The 19,277-nt window shown below is 37.7% G+C and overlaps 1 protein-coding gene and 1 long non-coding RNA gene across 6 annotated transcripts in view; both read left to right on the forward strand.

Moving 5' to 3' along the window:
• Positions 1-19,277, forward strand: part of LOC110985633 (band 3 anion transport protein-like) — an 87,424-nt gene that overhangs the window by 28,860 nt on the left and 39,287 nt on the right. For 4 of the 5 annotated variants that reach the window (XM_022246806.2, XM_087135019.1, XM_087135020.1 and 1 more), the window contains one exon: positions 13,593-13,805. In XM_022246806.2, the coding sequence (XP_022102498.2) occupies positions 13,752-13,805 (54 nt within the window). In that variant the 5' untranslated portion in view covers positions 13,593-13,751. Of the gene's footprint in view, positions 1-8,373; positions 8,604-13,592; positions 13,806-19,277 lie in introns of those variants that run through there. The other variant, XM_087135021.1, reaches the window with a different exon arrangement.
• Positions 776-4,587, forward strand: LOC147799553 (uncharacterized). The gene is made up of 2 exons (XR_015424919.1): positions 776-2,385; positions 2,650-4,587. It is a non-coding gene; the product is annotated as an uncharacterized LOC147799553 (long non-coding RNA).

Below are 19,277 nucleotides of genomic sequence, written 5' to 3' on the forward strand. Positions count from 1 at the left end.
GAACTTTTAACAACAATTAATCTTCCAACAGTGCCAATAAGAATTTCTGCCGTGATTGCGACCAGAAGAGGAAAAGATTTACGGAAAATATTCATCACATGCCATTCCACAGCGAAACGTGCAACACGCACGTGTATTTTCCCTGTGTGAAGATGAAGCATAACGTTGTGCTCAGGCCGGATATACGGTCTTCTTGGCCCTTTCCCCCTGCTCTTACTGACTCAGGCTGTCCGCACTGGACTTTCCGTTTCGGGAAAATTGTCTTGGTAATTTTTCCTGGGGTAGAAGTTGGTCGGTAGAAATAATTAAGTAACTGAGAGGATCTCCTGTGATGCCAGCACTGGATTTAAAATGGGAAAAGTAACCATCATCTTGGAAAGGTTGACCAAAAAAGTCCAGTGCGAACACGGCTTTACTCAGTTTGGTATGTTTTTGAGAATGGCTACATTGACAATGATACAGTCACAGTAAGGATGCTACAGTCCTGTTCAGTTCTTTATTTATTTGTTCTGGCAAAAAGACAATGTTATAATAACAGTCACAGCACAAAATACAAAAACTAAGAATAGTAAAAGAAAGAAGCCAAGGATAGCCCAAGAAAGCTGTAATAAACAGCTTATTTCCATTGGGGTCCTCACAAAAAAGAAAAACTTTTAAACAATACTAAAAATATTAAAAAATACACTGGTGGTTAACATAAATTTTTTTGAAAATGTGTAAGATTTTGAAAAATAGCCCACAAATTTAAATTTTAAATTTTAAAATTCGGATTTTGATGACAGGTATATTTTGGCTGCTTTTTAAAAGATTTTCAGCGAGTATTCAACTTTTTACTTCATTGGGAAGCAAATTTCAAAAGGTGTACTCCAGCATAGAAGAAAGTGTTGCATTCAGGACCCTTTATACAGGGAACAACAATATTGGTTGTACTACTCCTCGTGGAATAACTGAGCGTATTTGAAGCTCTTTTGAAATTCTCACAAAGATAATCTGGTGCCATATCATGAAATATTTTATAAACCTGATTCAATTTCAACTGTATTACCTGATCATTTACATTTAAAAACCCAACCTATTCAATTCTGCTTGTCCAGTATGAGATCTGGGACCTAGGCTTAGAATGAAACGGACGTTCTTATTTTGAGTTATTTGCAACCTCTTTTTAGCTTAGTAGACAGTGCAGAAAACCAGGATGAGCAACAATAATCAAAATAGCATGTTATGAGAGCAGAACAGGATAATTGACGAGATCGCTCATTTAAACAATTTGCATATCTGTATAAAAAACGTAATCTTGCACTAGCCCTTTTGATGACAGAATTGGCAACCTTCTCACAAATTAAACTTTGATCCAGTGTAATATCCGAGTAATTTACACAATTTGAGAAGCTAATAATTTTCCCATTTCAAATTACTTCAAATTTGTCAACTCTGCTGAGTTTCTGTTTAGATCCAAATAGAATAGTCTCAGTTTACTGACATGCAAAGGTAGTTTATTATCAATCAGCCATTGTCTGCATGATTCCAGCTCTGCACTCGGGCAATTAGCTATTGCTTGAGGGTCCTTGCCGGAAATAAAGATGGCATACAACAACAGATTTGACCCAACGCTTATTTGCATGTCGTTTACACAACAGGGAAAAAGTAAAGGCCCTAAAAGACTACCCTGGGGAACACCACATGTTATTTTCATTGGTTGAGAATTAACTTGATTAATTCAAACAATTTATTTGAGAGATAAGATTTAAAACCAGTCAACAGAATTGTCAGAATTCTCCATTGATTAATTCCATATTTTATTCCTATTTTTCTATCAGGTCAATTAATGTCAGATATTTTCTGTTTCAGTGTCAGCTCCTGTACCCAATTAATCTGAACTAAACTTTGGCATGTATTATTCAGTAGACTTTCTCTTCATGTTTAATTCATCACTTTACTTTTTCAGGTTACACATCAATGACCAGGCCATGGCTTTCTGTACTTACATGCAAATTTTTTACCCACTTAGACTAGGAATTTGGATGCACTATCTTGTCCTTTTGTATTGCAGTGGAGCTTTCCTTTGTAAAGACTTGTCACAGGTTGTGTGGATAAAGAAAATAAGGCTGAAGTTCTGTGGGCGATTTGAATGTGAACAGAGCACAACTGAGTATAAATGTGATGAACAATGATAGACAGCAGAGACCTGAGAGATGCATCATGATCATGAGGTGTGTGGGCTGAGTTGATAGTCCCTATCCCAGTGCCGCGCAAGTTTTGTATTTTGGTTGCGCCATTTGCCATGGCCAGTAGTAGATTTGTCAGGCTGCTTATGAGGCAAAATTGGTTGTGAGGATCATCGTAGCGGCTGATTGACATTCCAAGATTAGACAAATGGAGAAAAACGTAAGTTTGAATTCAAGTTATTTTGTCATATATTAGTGCTTTTGGTTGTGACTCTCAAGAAACTGGATGGAGTGATATTTTGAACTTTAACGGCATCAACTAATTTGTTAAAGATGTGTTCGAAATCAACTTGATACTAAATTACTGATCATAGTTGTTTGAGTTCTGACAAGTTTTCTTTGAAATGACTGTTCGAGATTGAGATACAAATTTTTGTATCGTACCATACTATTTGGCATTTTGGTGAATTATTGCTTCAATTAGATGGCTTTGAAGATCTGAGCTTGGCTCAAAGACTGCATGAGTTCTGTTCCTCCTCACGCTCGATGACTGGTTCTTGAATTCCGATGTAACCTTGGTCACAGCACACTGCAGTGAGGGTTCACATCTAAGTTGCGGAGGTGGTCCCGCAGATGTACCAGAGTCGATGAGCAAGGTAGCAAGGGCAGATTCTTGTAATCAAGGAGGGACGAACTGATATTACGTCGAACTGTATGTCAGATATTTTAAATTTGAGAGCAGACGTACAGGTAGTGATAACACTTGCAAGTTTGGCTTAAAGATCTTCTATTACATGTACATGCCTTGAGCATTTCAGATTATTCCAGCTTGTGGCATACTTTTAATCAACCTTGTTTTCGCCGGAGTTTATACTGACATTTGTTGGGCATTTTGCCTATTGAACCAAATTCCACCATACCTGGTAAACTCTTTGAACTGATACTTACATTTGTTTAGAAGTTTTCTTACGAATACTTGTTTTCCTAGGAGGAACTTTGATTGATAATTCTTTTATTTTGAGGTGCTTTTCAGAGCTAAAAATTTACGCCATTATATTACAAGGAATTGGAAACTATCAAGTGTATATCTCTTTGATGCACTAGATTTGTGAATTTACAGTAAATTCAAAATTTGAATTCACACATACTTGAATTGCAAATACTGATTTTCATGCCTGTGTGAATAGACATTCATTTGATAAGTTTAATTTAATTCAAATTCGGAGTTGTAGCTACGCTCACTTGAGAGACATCTGATTGTAAATATGGAATGGTGTATATTTTGTATGATAGAATCGAGAAATTTTGTAAATAAGTTCATATCAAATATTGTGAATAGTACAAATTGGGTTTTGTTACAATCATTTTTCTGGCCTGCATCCAGTCCTTCCAGTTGCAGTGGCTATAAAGTAAGCACACTGTGACAAGAATCAAAATGAACACCCATGGCTTGTAATTTTCTACATAAAATAAAATGATCCACTGTATCAAAAGCCTTTTGTAAATCCAGAAAAACCATACCAGTATAATTTTCCTTTGGCAATCTGAGAACGAATGTAGTCAGTGAGATGAATTAAGTATGCGTAGATTATGAACTTCTAAACCCCGACCGAAAGTTGTAAACAAGTTTATTATCGGTCAAATATTTTTCCAATTGAACAGAAACAGCTTTTTCCAATAATTTGGATACTGTACTGAGAATGCTAATAGGTCTGTAATTGCCAACATCTGATCTACTATTTTTCTTAAATACAGACCTAACTCTGGCAAGCTTCAGTTCATTTGGAAAAATATTACTGGAAATAGACAGGTTAATTATGAACGAAATAGGATCTTTTAAGCTGAATGCACCATCCAAGAATTTCTCTGGAATATTATCTGAACCAGTACTTTTTTGGGGGATTTAACTTGAGTAATTCTTTGTAAACAAAATATCTCGAAACAGTAGAGAGCTTAAAGGAATTTGAGACTCCACCTCTGCTCTAATAAAAATTCCTAATAGCCCTAGACTCAATCCCAAAATTATTTTGGGCGCGAGGCAGTTTGTTCACCACATCAGAAGCAACTGTAGTAAACAAGTGATTCATATAATTTGCCACTTTGTTTGTATCAAAACAGAACTCGCCAGCAATTTTAAGTGCAACTTTAGTTTCATCCTTACATTTCTTACTGTACCCAAGTGATTTAAACTGGTGCCAAAGTCCTTTGGGATTGTTTCCATTTTCTTCAATCTTATGACTGAGATAATTTGCTTTGGCAATCCTAACATCCCTCTGGATCTTATTTCTAATTTGGCAGTAAGTTTTATAAAGATCAGTGTTATTTTTATCTTTGGCTAATTTACCAAGACGTTTATCACTAAGCGTAATATTTTCTGATATCTTATGATTAAACCAGGGTTCAGTTCTGGTCTTTAATCTGATCTCTTTTTTCGGAGCAACAGTGTCAAGAACTTGCAAAACAGTGTTTTTGAAATAGTTCCCGGCTTGATCAATATCACTGCAATATACATTAGACCAATCAGCATGGGACAGTTGAAACAGAAAGTCCTCTATGCTATAGTCCCTAAGAGATCTGATAGTGCTATTTTTATGGCCACCACAATTTGGCTTTTTTGACACCTTGCGAGAACAACCGATGCGAAAATGATCACTCAAACCCCAATTCAAAATCCCTGATTGGCTAATCTTGTCTGCATTGTTACAAATAACATGATCGAGTAAAGTCGAACAGGTAATTAGTAGTACGGGTGGGATCCTTGATAAGTTGTTTGCAATCAAACAGTTCCAAAATATTTTTATAATCCCTAAACTGAGTACAGTTTTTCTATAGAAAATTTATGTTAAAATCACCCACGATAATTATTTAATGATTTAACCCAATAATTGACAAAATGTTTTCAGAGCGATCAAGAAAGTTATTGTCTTTAGGAGGGCGATAACACACACCGATTATTATTGGTTTTGATTTCAGTAGGAGTAAATCAAACCAAACAGATTCCATATTGTCTCTCATCAAATGCATTCTTTGATTGGAGACAAGATCATTGTTAATGTACACACAGACCCCTCCGCCATGTCGAGTCCTGTCGTGTCGGAGAACAGAATAACCCTGTATCATGATTTCAGCATCGGGGACGGAATCATCCAGCCATGTTTCAGAGACTCCAAATATTGCAACTTTAGACTTTTGAGCGATGGTCTTCAATTCAAAAAGTTTTGGTAATAATGATCTAACATTCAGGTGAATGATATGAACTCCTCTACGCTGAAAATGTTTGAAGAGGTCATTGTTGATCATCATACTCCTTATTATCACTAACTGTCACTTCACTTCCTTGGCCATACTGTTTCTGAGTTATCCTCGTGTCAGCTGTTTGACGAGCTACAGAACGAAGACCTGCTTTTCTCCCTCGTCTTTTTTTAAATAGATCAAAAGTTTTTAAACAATCATATGTAGAGCTCGGTAAATGAAGTTTTATCCGGCATCTGATGGCTTTCATTTCATCTGGAGTGTAAGTAAGTCGTTAATCTATGCACACCTTTGGCCCTGGGTTTTTCAGCACATCCATAAAGATGGTAATATCTGAAGGTGGGTCCTGACCTGGGATGAGCATACAGAGATATCCGTATTTAACCACTGGTGATTTTGAAGTGCAGAAGCCTGAAGCACATCGTTCCTGAACTACAGCAGAGGGAAGATTATCAAATTTTGCGGCATCAACAACAAATCTGGTAACTGGATTGTATTCGAAGTGCAACTGTTCAAGGTTGAAGGTGATGACCAGACAACCAGACAAAAAAGTCTCTGATGTCTTAGCTGGCATGAGCTGGAGCTGGCATCCCATGAGAAATATAATGAAAACAAACTTGGCAAGTCCTGTAGCAGCCATTGGCTTCATTTTGAAACATGAAGTTTACATGTAGATCCTGGCGTGTCCAACTGCGTTGTCTCCCCAATCAGTTGCAATTCATATCACGAAGTCAAATTTCACTTACATCAAAATCACAGATCCACAAAATAACGATGAGCAGCAAGATAAGAACCGGTTCATACCACATTCAACATAAAAACACTGATGCTCAAACCGAATCGAAGAATTCACAGATAAAAACATACAAAGTGCGACACGAATAAAAAGCACAGGCAGCCGATCGAACAGCGCCCTCTATTTTTCAGAATTTTGATTGTAGTGTAACATTGGGATCTGTCCTATGCCATTCTGTACTTAGTATTCTTCAGTAAGTCTCCTTTATATCTTCATTGGATGAGAGTTACAGATATCCACAGTCTCACAGGCTTTTAATTCAGCCACATCAATCTGAACACCATAGGCTATTAGTCAGTTGATAACATTAATTATGGTCCAGTCCGAATGAACTATTGAATAGAATCTTTGATTGAGTACAGAATCACATTCCTGCGATGACTACATGTATCTGCCCCTACGTACCCTTCTGCTCTGGATAAGATTGTCCATGGACTCTTGCTTCGCTAGAAGCATTTTGACAAGTTTACTTTGGTGTACTCATGCCACTAAATTTATGATCAAATAAAGAGGACTTTATCCTACAGTATGAAGCAAGATCAGACTTTTCACAGTTTTTTTCCTGAGCATGATTTTGTTATGCTTCAAGGCAGGTGCACTGTGCACAGAAGTTGAGTTGGTTGGTCGAGAAGATAGCTAAATGCTCAGATAATTCGTATGAATTTCTACGCATTTATGCGTAGTTCCCATTTGGCATCACAGCTACACGACGTGGCACGCTAAACCAAGGCATTTATGCGTAGTTCCCATTTGGCATCACAGCTACACGACGTGGCACGCTAAACCAACACATTTATGCGTAGTACTCATACTCTCTGTAGGTGCATGACTTCTCATGTCATTGCACCTCTGTGCTTTGTTGAATTAAGAACGAACATGTATTTCCAAAAATGCGTCTTCTGACTCATTTTTGGAAAAGGCCATCTTTCATTGTTTTCTTCAAAATGGCAGCTTGCCAGAAAGAATACTTTCACAGGGAGTTTAGTCCCATAACCATCTGTAAAGCAAGTATGGTTTTCGACAATAATTTCGTCAGTTACCTTTTTTGATTGCTACAAATGATGGAGTGTACCTTTAAAAGTGATCATGATTTATTATTTGTATTATGCACCATCGCTTTTCTAATCATCTCGAGTAGAAGTGACCCAAGTGGCATTTTCTCCTACCCTGGCGCTATGAACCCTACTGCTGATCGTCACCGACACCACTTGTCATCCAAGCTGAGACTCTTCACATCCCTTGACCAGCAACCAATCAATTGTTTTCTTTGCATTATGGCTCAACCCAGGGTGATATATTGTGTCCTACATCAATGTTTATGCTCTTGTTGGATATGGACAGCCCCCCCCCCCCCGGAGAATTGATAGTGCTGAGCGTGATGAAGAGTTGTCTTTGATTGTATTTTTTTTTATTATTACCCAGACCATATGGTAAAATATATGCGTATTCGTGCAAACTAAGGGCTAGATTTAAGAACTAAGATTTTGGGTATACAAGAATGAAATGGAACATGTAGGGTCGTGGTCATTTACTTGTATTCCTGTACTTTAAAGAGTCTAGGTATCAGACACTGATGTATTCAAGATGCTGGTGATGTGAGGATTATGTTTAACAAAAATTAAGGATAGGGCCTCTTATTTGGCTGTCCTCCCCTGTTTTTGAATGTTGATCATTCTCTCAGGTGCCATCCTTGCCCCACCCCTGTTTCAGCTACCTTCCATGCCCCTAGACACCACCCTCAACACCACCCAAATTTTGCCCCTGCCTCATTTAGTCTCATTCATTTCACACATTTTTTTCACTGATTTATGAAAAAGTCCAGCACTTCAAATAGATTAAAACATCTCCACAATTAGCGGAACCAATTATAATATTAATCTGTTGGGTAGTGTAAATTGCAGGTGATACACAGGTATAGTTTTTTAACATTAGCTGATCGAAGGACAAAGGGAGTTGTGGGCAGGTGTGCGATTATTCCTGATGGAAGTTGTTCTTCCAATCCTTCCGGAGGAAAAAGGATATGTGTTCACACACAGTAAAGGATGTATGAAAATCAATACCTTACAAGAACAAGAGCACTTAACAACAGAAGGACGCGTTTCATGGACCACTCACCTCCAGTCAATTGGTCTGAATTGTTCTAGAATGACATTTCAGATCAGAATTGCTTTGACATTTTCTTGCACAGATATGATTTCTGCATATTTGTGACAACTTGCAGGTGGTGTTAACATTTAGCTATGGTAGTTGTGATTAGTACATATACGACTGGTGCATGTAGATACATGTACATGTAAGTGTGTTTGAAAACCTGGACTTGTAGAACTATTATTCCAGTCATACGTAGACAAACTGCTGTCGCCGCCTACTGCTGTTGTCGTTTTTTGGAGGTAAGGAAGCTTCTCCTGCAGTAGATATTTAGCTAGGCTTGAAATCAAGTTGGTAATTGGCTGGGTGTAGTTCACCTTCCTTGCGATGCACACGTGGTGCAGTTCGGTGCGCAGTTTAATAACATGCAGGAACAGTGCAACCTCGCTCCCCAATACGCGTGTTCGGCAGTGCGCAGTTACCGACTTGAGCAATCTGCAAGCCCTTTTGTGCACAACATGTGGGACTTGCTACCAAAATTGGATGGAGCACTCTGATTGGCTAAGATTCCCAATTAGGCCCATATGAATATTTATTTTAGGGGCAGTTTGATTGGTCAGTCAAACATTTATTAACAACAACCACAGTCTCATTATTGAAGACTGAAGAGGATACATGTATTAACATTATTCTATAAAAAGATGATTTACCATAAAAGCATCAGTTCTTTTACCAAAAAAGATAGTTAATAGATTTGTTCTTGAATAGTTACAGTATGTGTACATGTACTTTGTCTTTAAGTATCATATTAAAAGGGATATTAATGCAAGATACGAAAGAAACTGGCACTAATCAAATATAGACATCCCTATATATAAAATGGAAGAGTCTGTTATGTAGTGTGAGCTGCTATTGGCGCTCTTTGTGGAAATGTATAAATGTGCAATGTATTTGTTGCATGCATGAATATCCAGCCAGAGTCAGGCTGATCAAGTCATTAGGCGGGCACTGAAACCCAGTACTGAGCAGCCCACAACCACGGGTCATATCCGGGCCGTATCAGCACAGCATGCTGGATCACGGGCAGTGGTGAAGAGGCTCAGTACCGAGTGTAAAACGACACAGTATGCTGGCTCATATCGGTTGTTCTGGACAACAAACACAGCTGGCTAACGACTTGATTTCAAATCTCAAAATATGGAGGGCCTCCGCACCATACAACCCCATGGCCTGAACATCCAAGAGGGAAACTTCTAATTAACACTCCTCTCTTTCCCTGTCTTTTGTCTGCAGATTATACCCCCCTCCCACTTGGGGTCCAGTTCCATCCATTGTAGTTTTTCTTTGATCTCTTCCCACCTTACATTCCTTTGTTGTTCAACCATGCCTTTCATGCAGTCCCCCATATCCTTAGCCCCTTTATCCAGCCTGCAGCTTTCTTGACCTTTCCTTTTGTCCTCTTGTATTCATCCATGCTTGGTTGATTCCTTGTTTGCTTGTTTGTCCTGTCCACTTGTCATTTTGCCTTTGAGAAAGAATCTGCTAGGATCGGAACGTCAGGCCCTCCATATTTTGAGATTGGTATTTTAGGTCATTTTAGTCAGCAAGCAGTTTGCAGCAGTTTTGTATTGCATATCTTTGGACTTGATTTCAAGTCTAACATTCTAACATTTCGTTCTCTTTGCATTATATCCTGTACAGATGTTTTATACCAATTATTTCTGAATCTGTGTCAAACACTGTTAAGCCCAATTATCAGAATGAATGTGTATGGGCCTATTTTATCTCAAATCACACAAGATTTATCTTTTAATATTTCAGTGTGCCATTACTGACCACACTTGTTCTTCAGCAGCATTAGTATCACATATACAGTGACTTGATACAATTTTGTATACTTAATGCACATATGAAATACGAAACCTGCTACCTGGTACAAACTTTGCTTACTACAGTGACCTAAACTGATGAATCTGGATGAAAATTATAGAGCCTGACATTTGTGATTCTAGCAGAGTCTTTCTGACTTTTGCATCGGTCTTACATATATGTTAATACTGTCAGATAATAATGCTCCGAGCGTTCAATTTCAGGAATACACATTCATCAACCTTTCTGTGTAACCGAGCTGCATATATTTGTGTGCATTGAGAGGATAGGAAGTGTGAAATTGCCGGAACTACTCTGTAAATATTGAATGAACACCCTGATAGGTCGGAGAATTTGGGACGTTGGAGCTACCCAGAGAGCCAAACTCACACCTTAACCATGTGCATTGACAGTATCAGGGAAGAATGTCATTTCTCCTCTGCATAATTCATCAGATCTAGCTTTTATTATTCATAGATGCGAACAAGTACATGGAAATTTATGCTAAACTTGGCCCTGGTTGGCATGCAACAGGCTACAGTCCTCATGACAGCCCATACTGGGATATTTTTCCAACGTCAGTTTGTGCCTTATCAATGGCTGTTGTATGTACTTTGTATTTGCAAGATTTTAATAGTCATATATCATTTGATTATATAGTAATTGACTGAATTTACTTTTGAACTGATGGAAAATCATAGACGATGGAACATGAAGTGACGGGAAATGGGGGGGGCATTCTTTTCAAAGTGTGAATTTCAGTTCTTAACTTTTTAATGTCTTAAAGTTAATGATTTAATTTTTTCCCACATTTCTTCCTGTTTCGGAGGTTAACAGAATAATTTTGAAATACTTTGCCATATTCTTTTAAAGACGCATGAAAAAAGTTTTCCAACTCACCTTTTGTGTTGTAGGATAGCTAATTACATGTACATGTAGATGTCATATTCCTCAACCTGAACCTCCCTTGTTCTTGAAATCTGTGCTCAGGTTTCAAAAGATATTGTAGTCCAGTCGGGTTCTATTTTATGTACAGTAGTATATTGTGTGTCGCTGGATGACTTGTGGAAGTTGTGCATTTCCTGACTTCAGGAAAGTGAAAATCCCGGTGTTAGGGCTAATGAACTTAACTTTGCACGTGTTCACTGTATCATGCCTGTGCTTATCTGATGCTCTTTTAGCTTTTAGCTTGATTTCTGTTGTTATGTACATTTATTTGTTTGATTTCTTGTGATTTGGGGGGCTATTGAAGCCATGAAACTATTTCCCTAAGTGCGTTTAATCTTGTGAAGTGTTACTTTCAAGAAATCTTTTGGTTGCTTGAATCTGCCAAGGACAGACATCCTAAAGGGTTTCATTGGAGTTCCATCAATTCAGAATCAGTAGGAGGTGTAGGGATATGTCGATTGGTTATCATACCTGCCACAGCTTGCCTGCAAAGCATGTGACAGCAAGCATGCTTCCATTTGATGGCTCACTTACAAGGTTCCAGACACCCCAGTGATATGTAGGTGTTGAGTGAGGCACAGTCTCTCATCAGACACAAAAATTGTGTCTAATCTGATGACATTCTATCTGTAGTGACAGCTCACATTTAGCAAGGGATTTGGTTGAAATTTGGTTTTAAGGCTGGATACTGCTTGTACATCAAATGAGAATTTTCACTTGGCAGACTACTTGCCCATTTGAGTTTTTTAAATCTTACTAAACGCTCTTGTAAAACATGAAAAACAAAATTCCAACAGTTTTAATTTCATTAATTAAAATGTAATAGACATCACCCAAGATGGAATTTGTTGAGATTCAGAAGGTAAGCTTTAATTCTGGCATTCCATGCATTTGCAAACAAAATAACAACAAAAAGAAATCAAGTGTTTTGAAACTCAAAATGAGGGTACATAAAAGTTTTACAATGTACCCTTCCACAGCAGAGTAAGGCTGGAATGATATATGAACATTTATCTTGCTCTTAGAGGAAGCTATGATAAATTATTCAAGTCTTGTTATTAGCTGTGCATGTACATACATGTGTGTTCCCCGCACCTGTATGTTTTGAATCATAATTAGCTGTTTTGGGCACCGGCTGAAACGGCACTTGTTATTTTTGTTTTTTGCAGGTGCTCGTTCATTTTTAATATTCTAAAATCGGGGTTTTATAAACGTAGACCAATTACAGTCACTGTGAAATATTCACTTGCAAAATGTTATTTTACTGCTTCTGGTTACTTCACGGGCACTTGTACATTTAGAAGTGCACAGTTTTTATTTGAACAAAAAAGTGCATTCCTCACATCTTATCTTGTATAGGTTTCCCTTGCCTCTATGCTGTGTGAAGAATCCACTCAGAGGAGCTGTGTTGCAGGCTGATTGTTGTCCAAGAACTGACATGCATGTGGCCTGTGGTTCATTAATTTTATGCTGCATGGCAACAGTTGAGAGGAACGTGACAGTTTCACTTCCATCTGCTAATTGCCCAGGCCTTGGTTATTGTCAGACCAGTTTGCTTTTGCCCATGCAGGGCTTTTATTATTTCCCTTAGATTTTATAAATGCACCTGAAGGAATGTTTTCACTCTTTGACTAATCATATTGGGTTTACATTAGCAGCAGATGTATTTATCACTTACTCTTGACAACATTATCTTCAACTCTTGTTCATTATTCCTTTGATATCAATGGTTACTGTTCAAATTGTAATGTCAGTTGGACTTGAAATAACATCCACTAAGAAACTTCCAGTTGGTTGAAGCGTTACTGAGGATCTTTGTCTGACATTTTGACATGATGTTGGACATTTTTCACCAGTGATGGTTGACCCTGTTTCTTCTCGCTCATCTTTCTTCAAGGACTTACATATAGGGGGGATCTTAGGTTGACTCTAAATCCAATCCAGTTTGAATCTAAAATGTACCTTTAATTGTAATTTTTTTATGTAGCTCTTTTTAAATTCTGTTGTAAAACTGCTCTGCAATTCAGCCCTTGGGCTGCTTTTGGCAGTTTAAATTAAACTAACTAGCAATAATACTAACGATACCTCTATTACACTCCATGAATAATTGCACTTATCCAAATGGTGATAACTCAATGAAGCTGCAGCCTACAGAGTGAAATTTGATTTCCTTCAAGCCTACTGACCTTTAGTTTATTAATCTCATTTTAGTTGGTTTTAAGTTGAACCCTTTGGTTTATCTGTTAATTTTACTGTAATTTTGACTTCAGCGGGTTTGGTTTCCTTTACTGGTACCTCATTGCATGCAGTTTTAGCAAGCCGTTGCAGAGGTGAAACTTCCATTTTAATTGGGATCTTGACTGTTGCTGTGTAGCAGGCATGAAATTGAGACAGGATAAATTTCTAGGCACGTTCTGCTGGAGTAGAGAACACACACTCATCAGTCTTACCTGCTTGGCTTCCTCGGTTGACAGGTAATAGAACAAAGGAGGCGTGAGTCCACTGATGGATCTACCCCACAAAGGAGGGTGTATCGCCTTACATCATCGCCTTTCTGTCAGCAACTGCACCTCATGGGAAGAATGCTTCACCTAAGTGGACCAATGAGTTTGCTTGGTTGCTGAGTCAAGAGAATGGCCGGGAAAGTGACCAGGGTCCCATCCTCACATGCTCTCCGAATTGGCGAGGTAAGACATCAGACCATATTGGGATAATGAGAGATGTAGAATTGTCCAGATTATCTCTGAATCTTTGGTAATATTTGAATCTGCATTGCCAAAGACAGCTGTCTATTGTGTGAATAGTGTGATTCGAATTTTCTTTGGCAAGCTTCATTTAACATTTCTTCTGACTTCTTTAGATTTTTGTTATTCCCTGCAATTTAGAAGTACCCAGCAATTATCAAAGCTGTGGAGAAAAATGTTGACGTAGTGAGCAGTGTTAATAATCATATAATACAAGTGTTGTTTTATGCTATATGCCAATGGATATCTGCATGTAAACTTTGTTAATCGTGTGAAATTTCACCCACAATGATATTGTATGATAGCCAAGAATTTTGGCCCCATTGATAAGTTGATATGATACCAAAGTTTAAACAACCAATACTTGATGTTGGAAAAAAAACAAACGAAACATACTGGCACCATAAAGGGCAGATCCAGAACCCAATTTATTTTTTTTGGGGGGGGCAAAATTGAGGAAATTATTTGTCAAAATCTTTATTGCCTTCCTGAGGGGTGAGGCTGCATTTCAGGGCTTTTTACATGCTATTGAAGGGGAAAAAAGATAAAGACCTGGAAAAAAATCCCCTTTCATCGTCTGAGAAAATTAGCTTTATTTTTATTTCATTTTAAACTTTTTTTGCGAGGGGGAGGGAGGGTCATGGCCCCTGTTGACCCCCCCATCATGTCCTTGGCACCATACTTGTTAGGACCACACAGGGGTTGAATGATAGATGATGTTGGAAAAAATTCATTATGAGGACACACATGTATTTTTGTCCTACAACTCAGTCCCAAATTTCCCAACAAAAAGAAATCTATTCCCTGAACGCAGCATAGGCCAGGTAGAAAATTGAACATGGAGTGCTACACACATGTACATGCAGACTGGAGTTTTGCTTGTGGCAGTGAGGAGATTTATCATCTATTTAGAAATCCCAGGAGACATCTGTGATATCTTTTGACTTTGTCACTCCCTGGATTACAATCCTTGTTTTGCTAATCTCTGGCACCACTTCTTCATTCCCTCATGGGATGCGATGCCCAGACAGTGTGTAGTATCTTGCCTGGCAAGGATTCTGCAGGTGTTAGGGAAGGCTCAGAAGCTTGTCTTCTCAGACTACAGCACTGTCTTTGCATAATAGTACCTTGCCGTCAGCAGAACTGCCCCTGCATGTAATGGAATACCGCCTGAAATATGTGGGTTGTTCCAGCACCACTCACTGCAAAGATAGTTCAGCTCTTCAAACAGAACTTGTATTCTGCACTTGAAATTTGAATTTCCTTGTACATTTTTAGATTACTTTTTAATTCCAAAAGTATTTGCTCTTGAAGTTTTATGGATCATGAATTGACAGTCACATATTTACTCTCCTGCAGATTCACCCCTTGGTCACAATTTTGCTCCATCTATTTCATTTCAGCAAGACGATTATTCTACATGTAGTTCATGCCAAATGCATTGACTTTATATTCTGAGGGGTTGCATGTGTGTGAGCTCACCATACTTTCCTGTATACAACATGTAAAAGAACAGAGAGATGGTTGCTCAGTAGGGGGTCAGGGAATTCTGTACTGAACAGGTAGTTTATTAAGTTAAGAAGTCCGGTGCACATATTGCCAGAATATTCTTATTATGTTTTTGCCAGAAAATGGTTCTCACAAGGGACAGCTTATTCTTTCATTTATAATGGACATTGACATGGAGTACAAAATGGTTGCCTAAACGGTGGACTACTTTGGAATCTCTTTGATTACAAGTCCACCATCAACGCCTGCCTTTGTCATAGACATTGAGAGGGCTAACCACCCTATTAAGTGCACAGACACTGCTTCATTTGTAATCCTTTAAACGCTGAAGAACATGTAATGCAATTGGAGCAAATTGCTGTCAGCATTTTTACTTCCTCAGCTGCCTGTACAAGAGCCAGGCAACCACAGAAGTGTACAGAGTGTCAGACTGAAGCATCTTAATTAGTGTGTTATTTTGTAAGAGGTACATGTAGCATGTTGATTGATACTATGTGTACAATTTCTGTTTGTCTGAGGAGAGATTGCTGTCTGTCCATCACTTCAGATTTGGAACTAAAGGCTGTGAGATGTAGTTAATGCTCTCTTTTATTATTTAAATATCTTTACTGTTTGGTAGTAAAAGAAAGAAAAAAATTATAAATGTACGAGTACACGTACTTGTGAAAAAAAAGTCCAAGTTTGAATTGTTTTTAAGCCTTGAATGTATATTTTTTTTCTCTTTGAATTAAAAAAATTATGTTCCTAATCATACAGTCAAGTGAATTCCCGGTATAGTGCACCTGCAATATTTGCCAGTTTCTCTCTGCTACCCAGGCCTTAAATCAATAGTTTCATCTGTCACATTCATTTGTACAAATGAGGCCATGATCATTTGGGCTGCCTGCATTGATCGCTGTGATCGACTGTGACTGAAGAGCATGTGCCAATTGGTGTTAGTAGGTCAGGTGTTGTTACGGTTATTGCTGTGTTTGATCAAAGCTTTCATTACTGAACATTTCCCTTTGGATGGTGTAGGAAAAAAATATGGGATGGGCAGGTGTGATAGAGTTGGGGCTTGGTGTTTGCACCTGTCTAGCTGCATACTGCATGCTAGTCTTGTATTTTTCAAGTACCGGGTACGAATACAGAAATAAGAATGTAAGGGCCTCTTGGGGATTGCATGCATTTTGGAATACAAATTTTGTTGAATTAAAATTTGGATAATATGAAGGGTCCAAGTCTCTTTCACTACTAGTATACATGTAAGATTGGGGGATTGAAGTGATTCACCAAGATTCACTCCCCAGATCAGACCAGCTATGTTCATTCTCATTTCAAAACATGTAAAATACAAGTAATATGTTCCTACGGTTATTTCTAAGGATGGATTTGTGTCAGGGAGATGTTAATTAAATTTTGGGACTTTTGCCCTGCCTGATGTGTAGTGTATCACTGTATACTCAGTGTTTCCTCCCGAAAGCTTGTGAAAAACCCACAAGCGTACACAGGTGGGACTTGAACCCATGACTTCCTGCTTTCTAGTGCAGATGTCTCAACCTCTCGGCCACCTAGCTGGTTCAAGTCAGATGTAGCAGCGGGTACCATGAACAGCTATGTCTAAGGATGGATTTGCATCAGGGAGATGTTAATTTAAATTTTTGGTTAAGACATCTGCACTTGTAAGCAGGAAGTCGTGGGTTCGAGTCCCACCCAAGTACGCTTGTGGGTTTTTTACAACCTTTCAGGGGAAAACTGAGTATACAGTGTTAAAATACAACTAAATGTAATAATTAAGGCTCTTGATCCCTCAGCATCCTGTGACTAAACCGATTTCACTCACGCTGACCTTGATTCTAACAGAATGTTAACATCAATTGATCAAATTGTCATTGTCATGGTGATCAAATTGTTCCAGTTTATTTATTTCTTGTTTACCCTGGGAAACCCTCAGTGGATCACTGTTTTCCAAAGGTGCCCAGCTAACACAAGCAATTAACGATAAAAGAATAAAAATATTAGATAATCAATTAATAACAACAAAACAGCAGGGATAACCATTGAAATAGCACTTAATTGACAACACACTAAAACAGATTAAAATACTTAATTGGTCGGTACATTGGCAGTAAAAGCAATATCGGCAGCCATCAAGGAGATACACCCCCATTAAAGGGGGAGTGCAAGTATATACGTACATGAACATATACACACTTGTGCACTTACACATAAATATACACATACGTGTACATATACCCATAGACACAAACATGCACATGCTCACATGTCCTTGTAGTCCATTTGTAGGCCTACCTTAAAAAATCAAGTTTTTGTACTGGAGCTTGAAACTTGCCAAAGTGAGAGGCAAGGGATGTTTAAGTGTGGCATCAAAGGGATAACCTTCGTTCCTTTCACTGTCACAAGTAATTACTCTGGCTGAGATGAGTGTTGATCATCAGGCTTACACCTGTTTAAAATGTGGATGTACATGTATATCATGCACATGTGGGTTTGTCCACACTAAAAGATACATCTGTGTGATACTCAATACAAATTCCAACTGTAAAATTTTGCCATTATTTTTTGCTTATAAACATGTATGTCTTTACTGTTTCTGATTGTTCCCACAGAAAGTTAAAGATAAATTGAGCAGTATTTAAGAAATTACAGAAGTTTATTCTTGAAGGTATAACATTTGTCACATGGACAGACACGTTGTTTCTTATGAAAATTAAATACAAACTGTGATTGATAATTACATGTATCCACAATGTATTATATACTCTTTTTAATTTACTGTTTCAAACTCTCATAATCTCAGAAAAACAATTCCAGTGTAGATAACTCTGAAATTTATTTCATGAATACAAGGTAACGTTTGTCACTGGATGGACACCACATTTGTCACATGGACAGACATTTTGTTGTTGTTTGAATTAGAGAATGAAAACAGAATTGGTCAGAAGCCAAACTTGTTTATTTTCAGTTTTCAAAATCAGTTTGGTTAAAAAGACTATTAAACTTCAGCTTAAATGAACACTGTGTAAATTTTTCTCAAAGAGTGACTTGTTTCACTTGGAAAGATGTAATGTTTGTCCATAATCTAGGGACAGACAGTCTTCTGACTTTCTTTTCAACAAAACGAACCAACTTTTTCTAATGGATTGTTCGTTATTTTATTTAGTTAGGTTTTGTAATAATGTATATGTATTCATAAGATAAGACTTTTAAGATTTTTTCATTTACAGGGAAAAATACTCATGACAAACATTACAAAAAAGTAGATAGACATTTGTAATTCCTACAATCAAATCTTAGTTTTGTTTCTGATAGAAAAAAAACACCTGTAAAGTATTAATATCCAAACTTTTCTCAGGAAGATTGATATATTTTTGTTGAAGTTATCTACTCAAGCAATAGCAAAATACATGTAAAACTGTTTAATGTTTGCCACTCTGTGGACAGACACCGTGACGGACATTATGCCTCAATCAGCTCTCCTTAAATTCCTGCTTAATATAACTAGATCAAATTAAAAAACATAGATTTGGACTCATTTCTCAAATGTTGTACTTGTACATTAGTATCCATGTTTTAACAGATGAAGTGTTTTGTTCCATGATAGTGATGTTTCCGATTTATAACCTGAAAAGCATGAATTAACAAAATTGTGTACATGTCTCACCGGAACCCCTAAAATACCGTAAGCTGGACATTTTCATCAAAATCCTAATTATTTTAACAACAACCAAATCCTGTTAAACTGTGTAAATATATCTCCACAATTATACAAATATTAGTAAATTTGTTAAAGTTCATTTTTAGAGATGATTCTGATTGTGTACAAATGTGTTAGTGTGGACAGACCCCTTGTATGTAGTCACCTTTTGTGGATGAGCCAGCCGGGTGTATTGGACATCATCAGCT

Source organism: Acanthaster planci, linkage group LG03 (assembly GCF_054643075.1).
Source record: "Acanthaster planci isolate LZ-2023a linkage group LG03, COTS_SCS, whole genome shotgun sequence".
Lineage (NCBI taxonomy): Eukaryota > Metazoa > Echinodermata > Asteroidea > Valvatida > Acanthasteridae > Acanthaster > Acanthaster planci.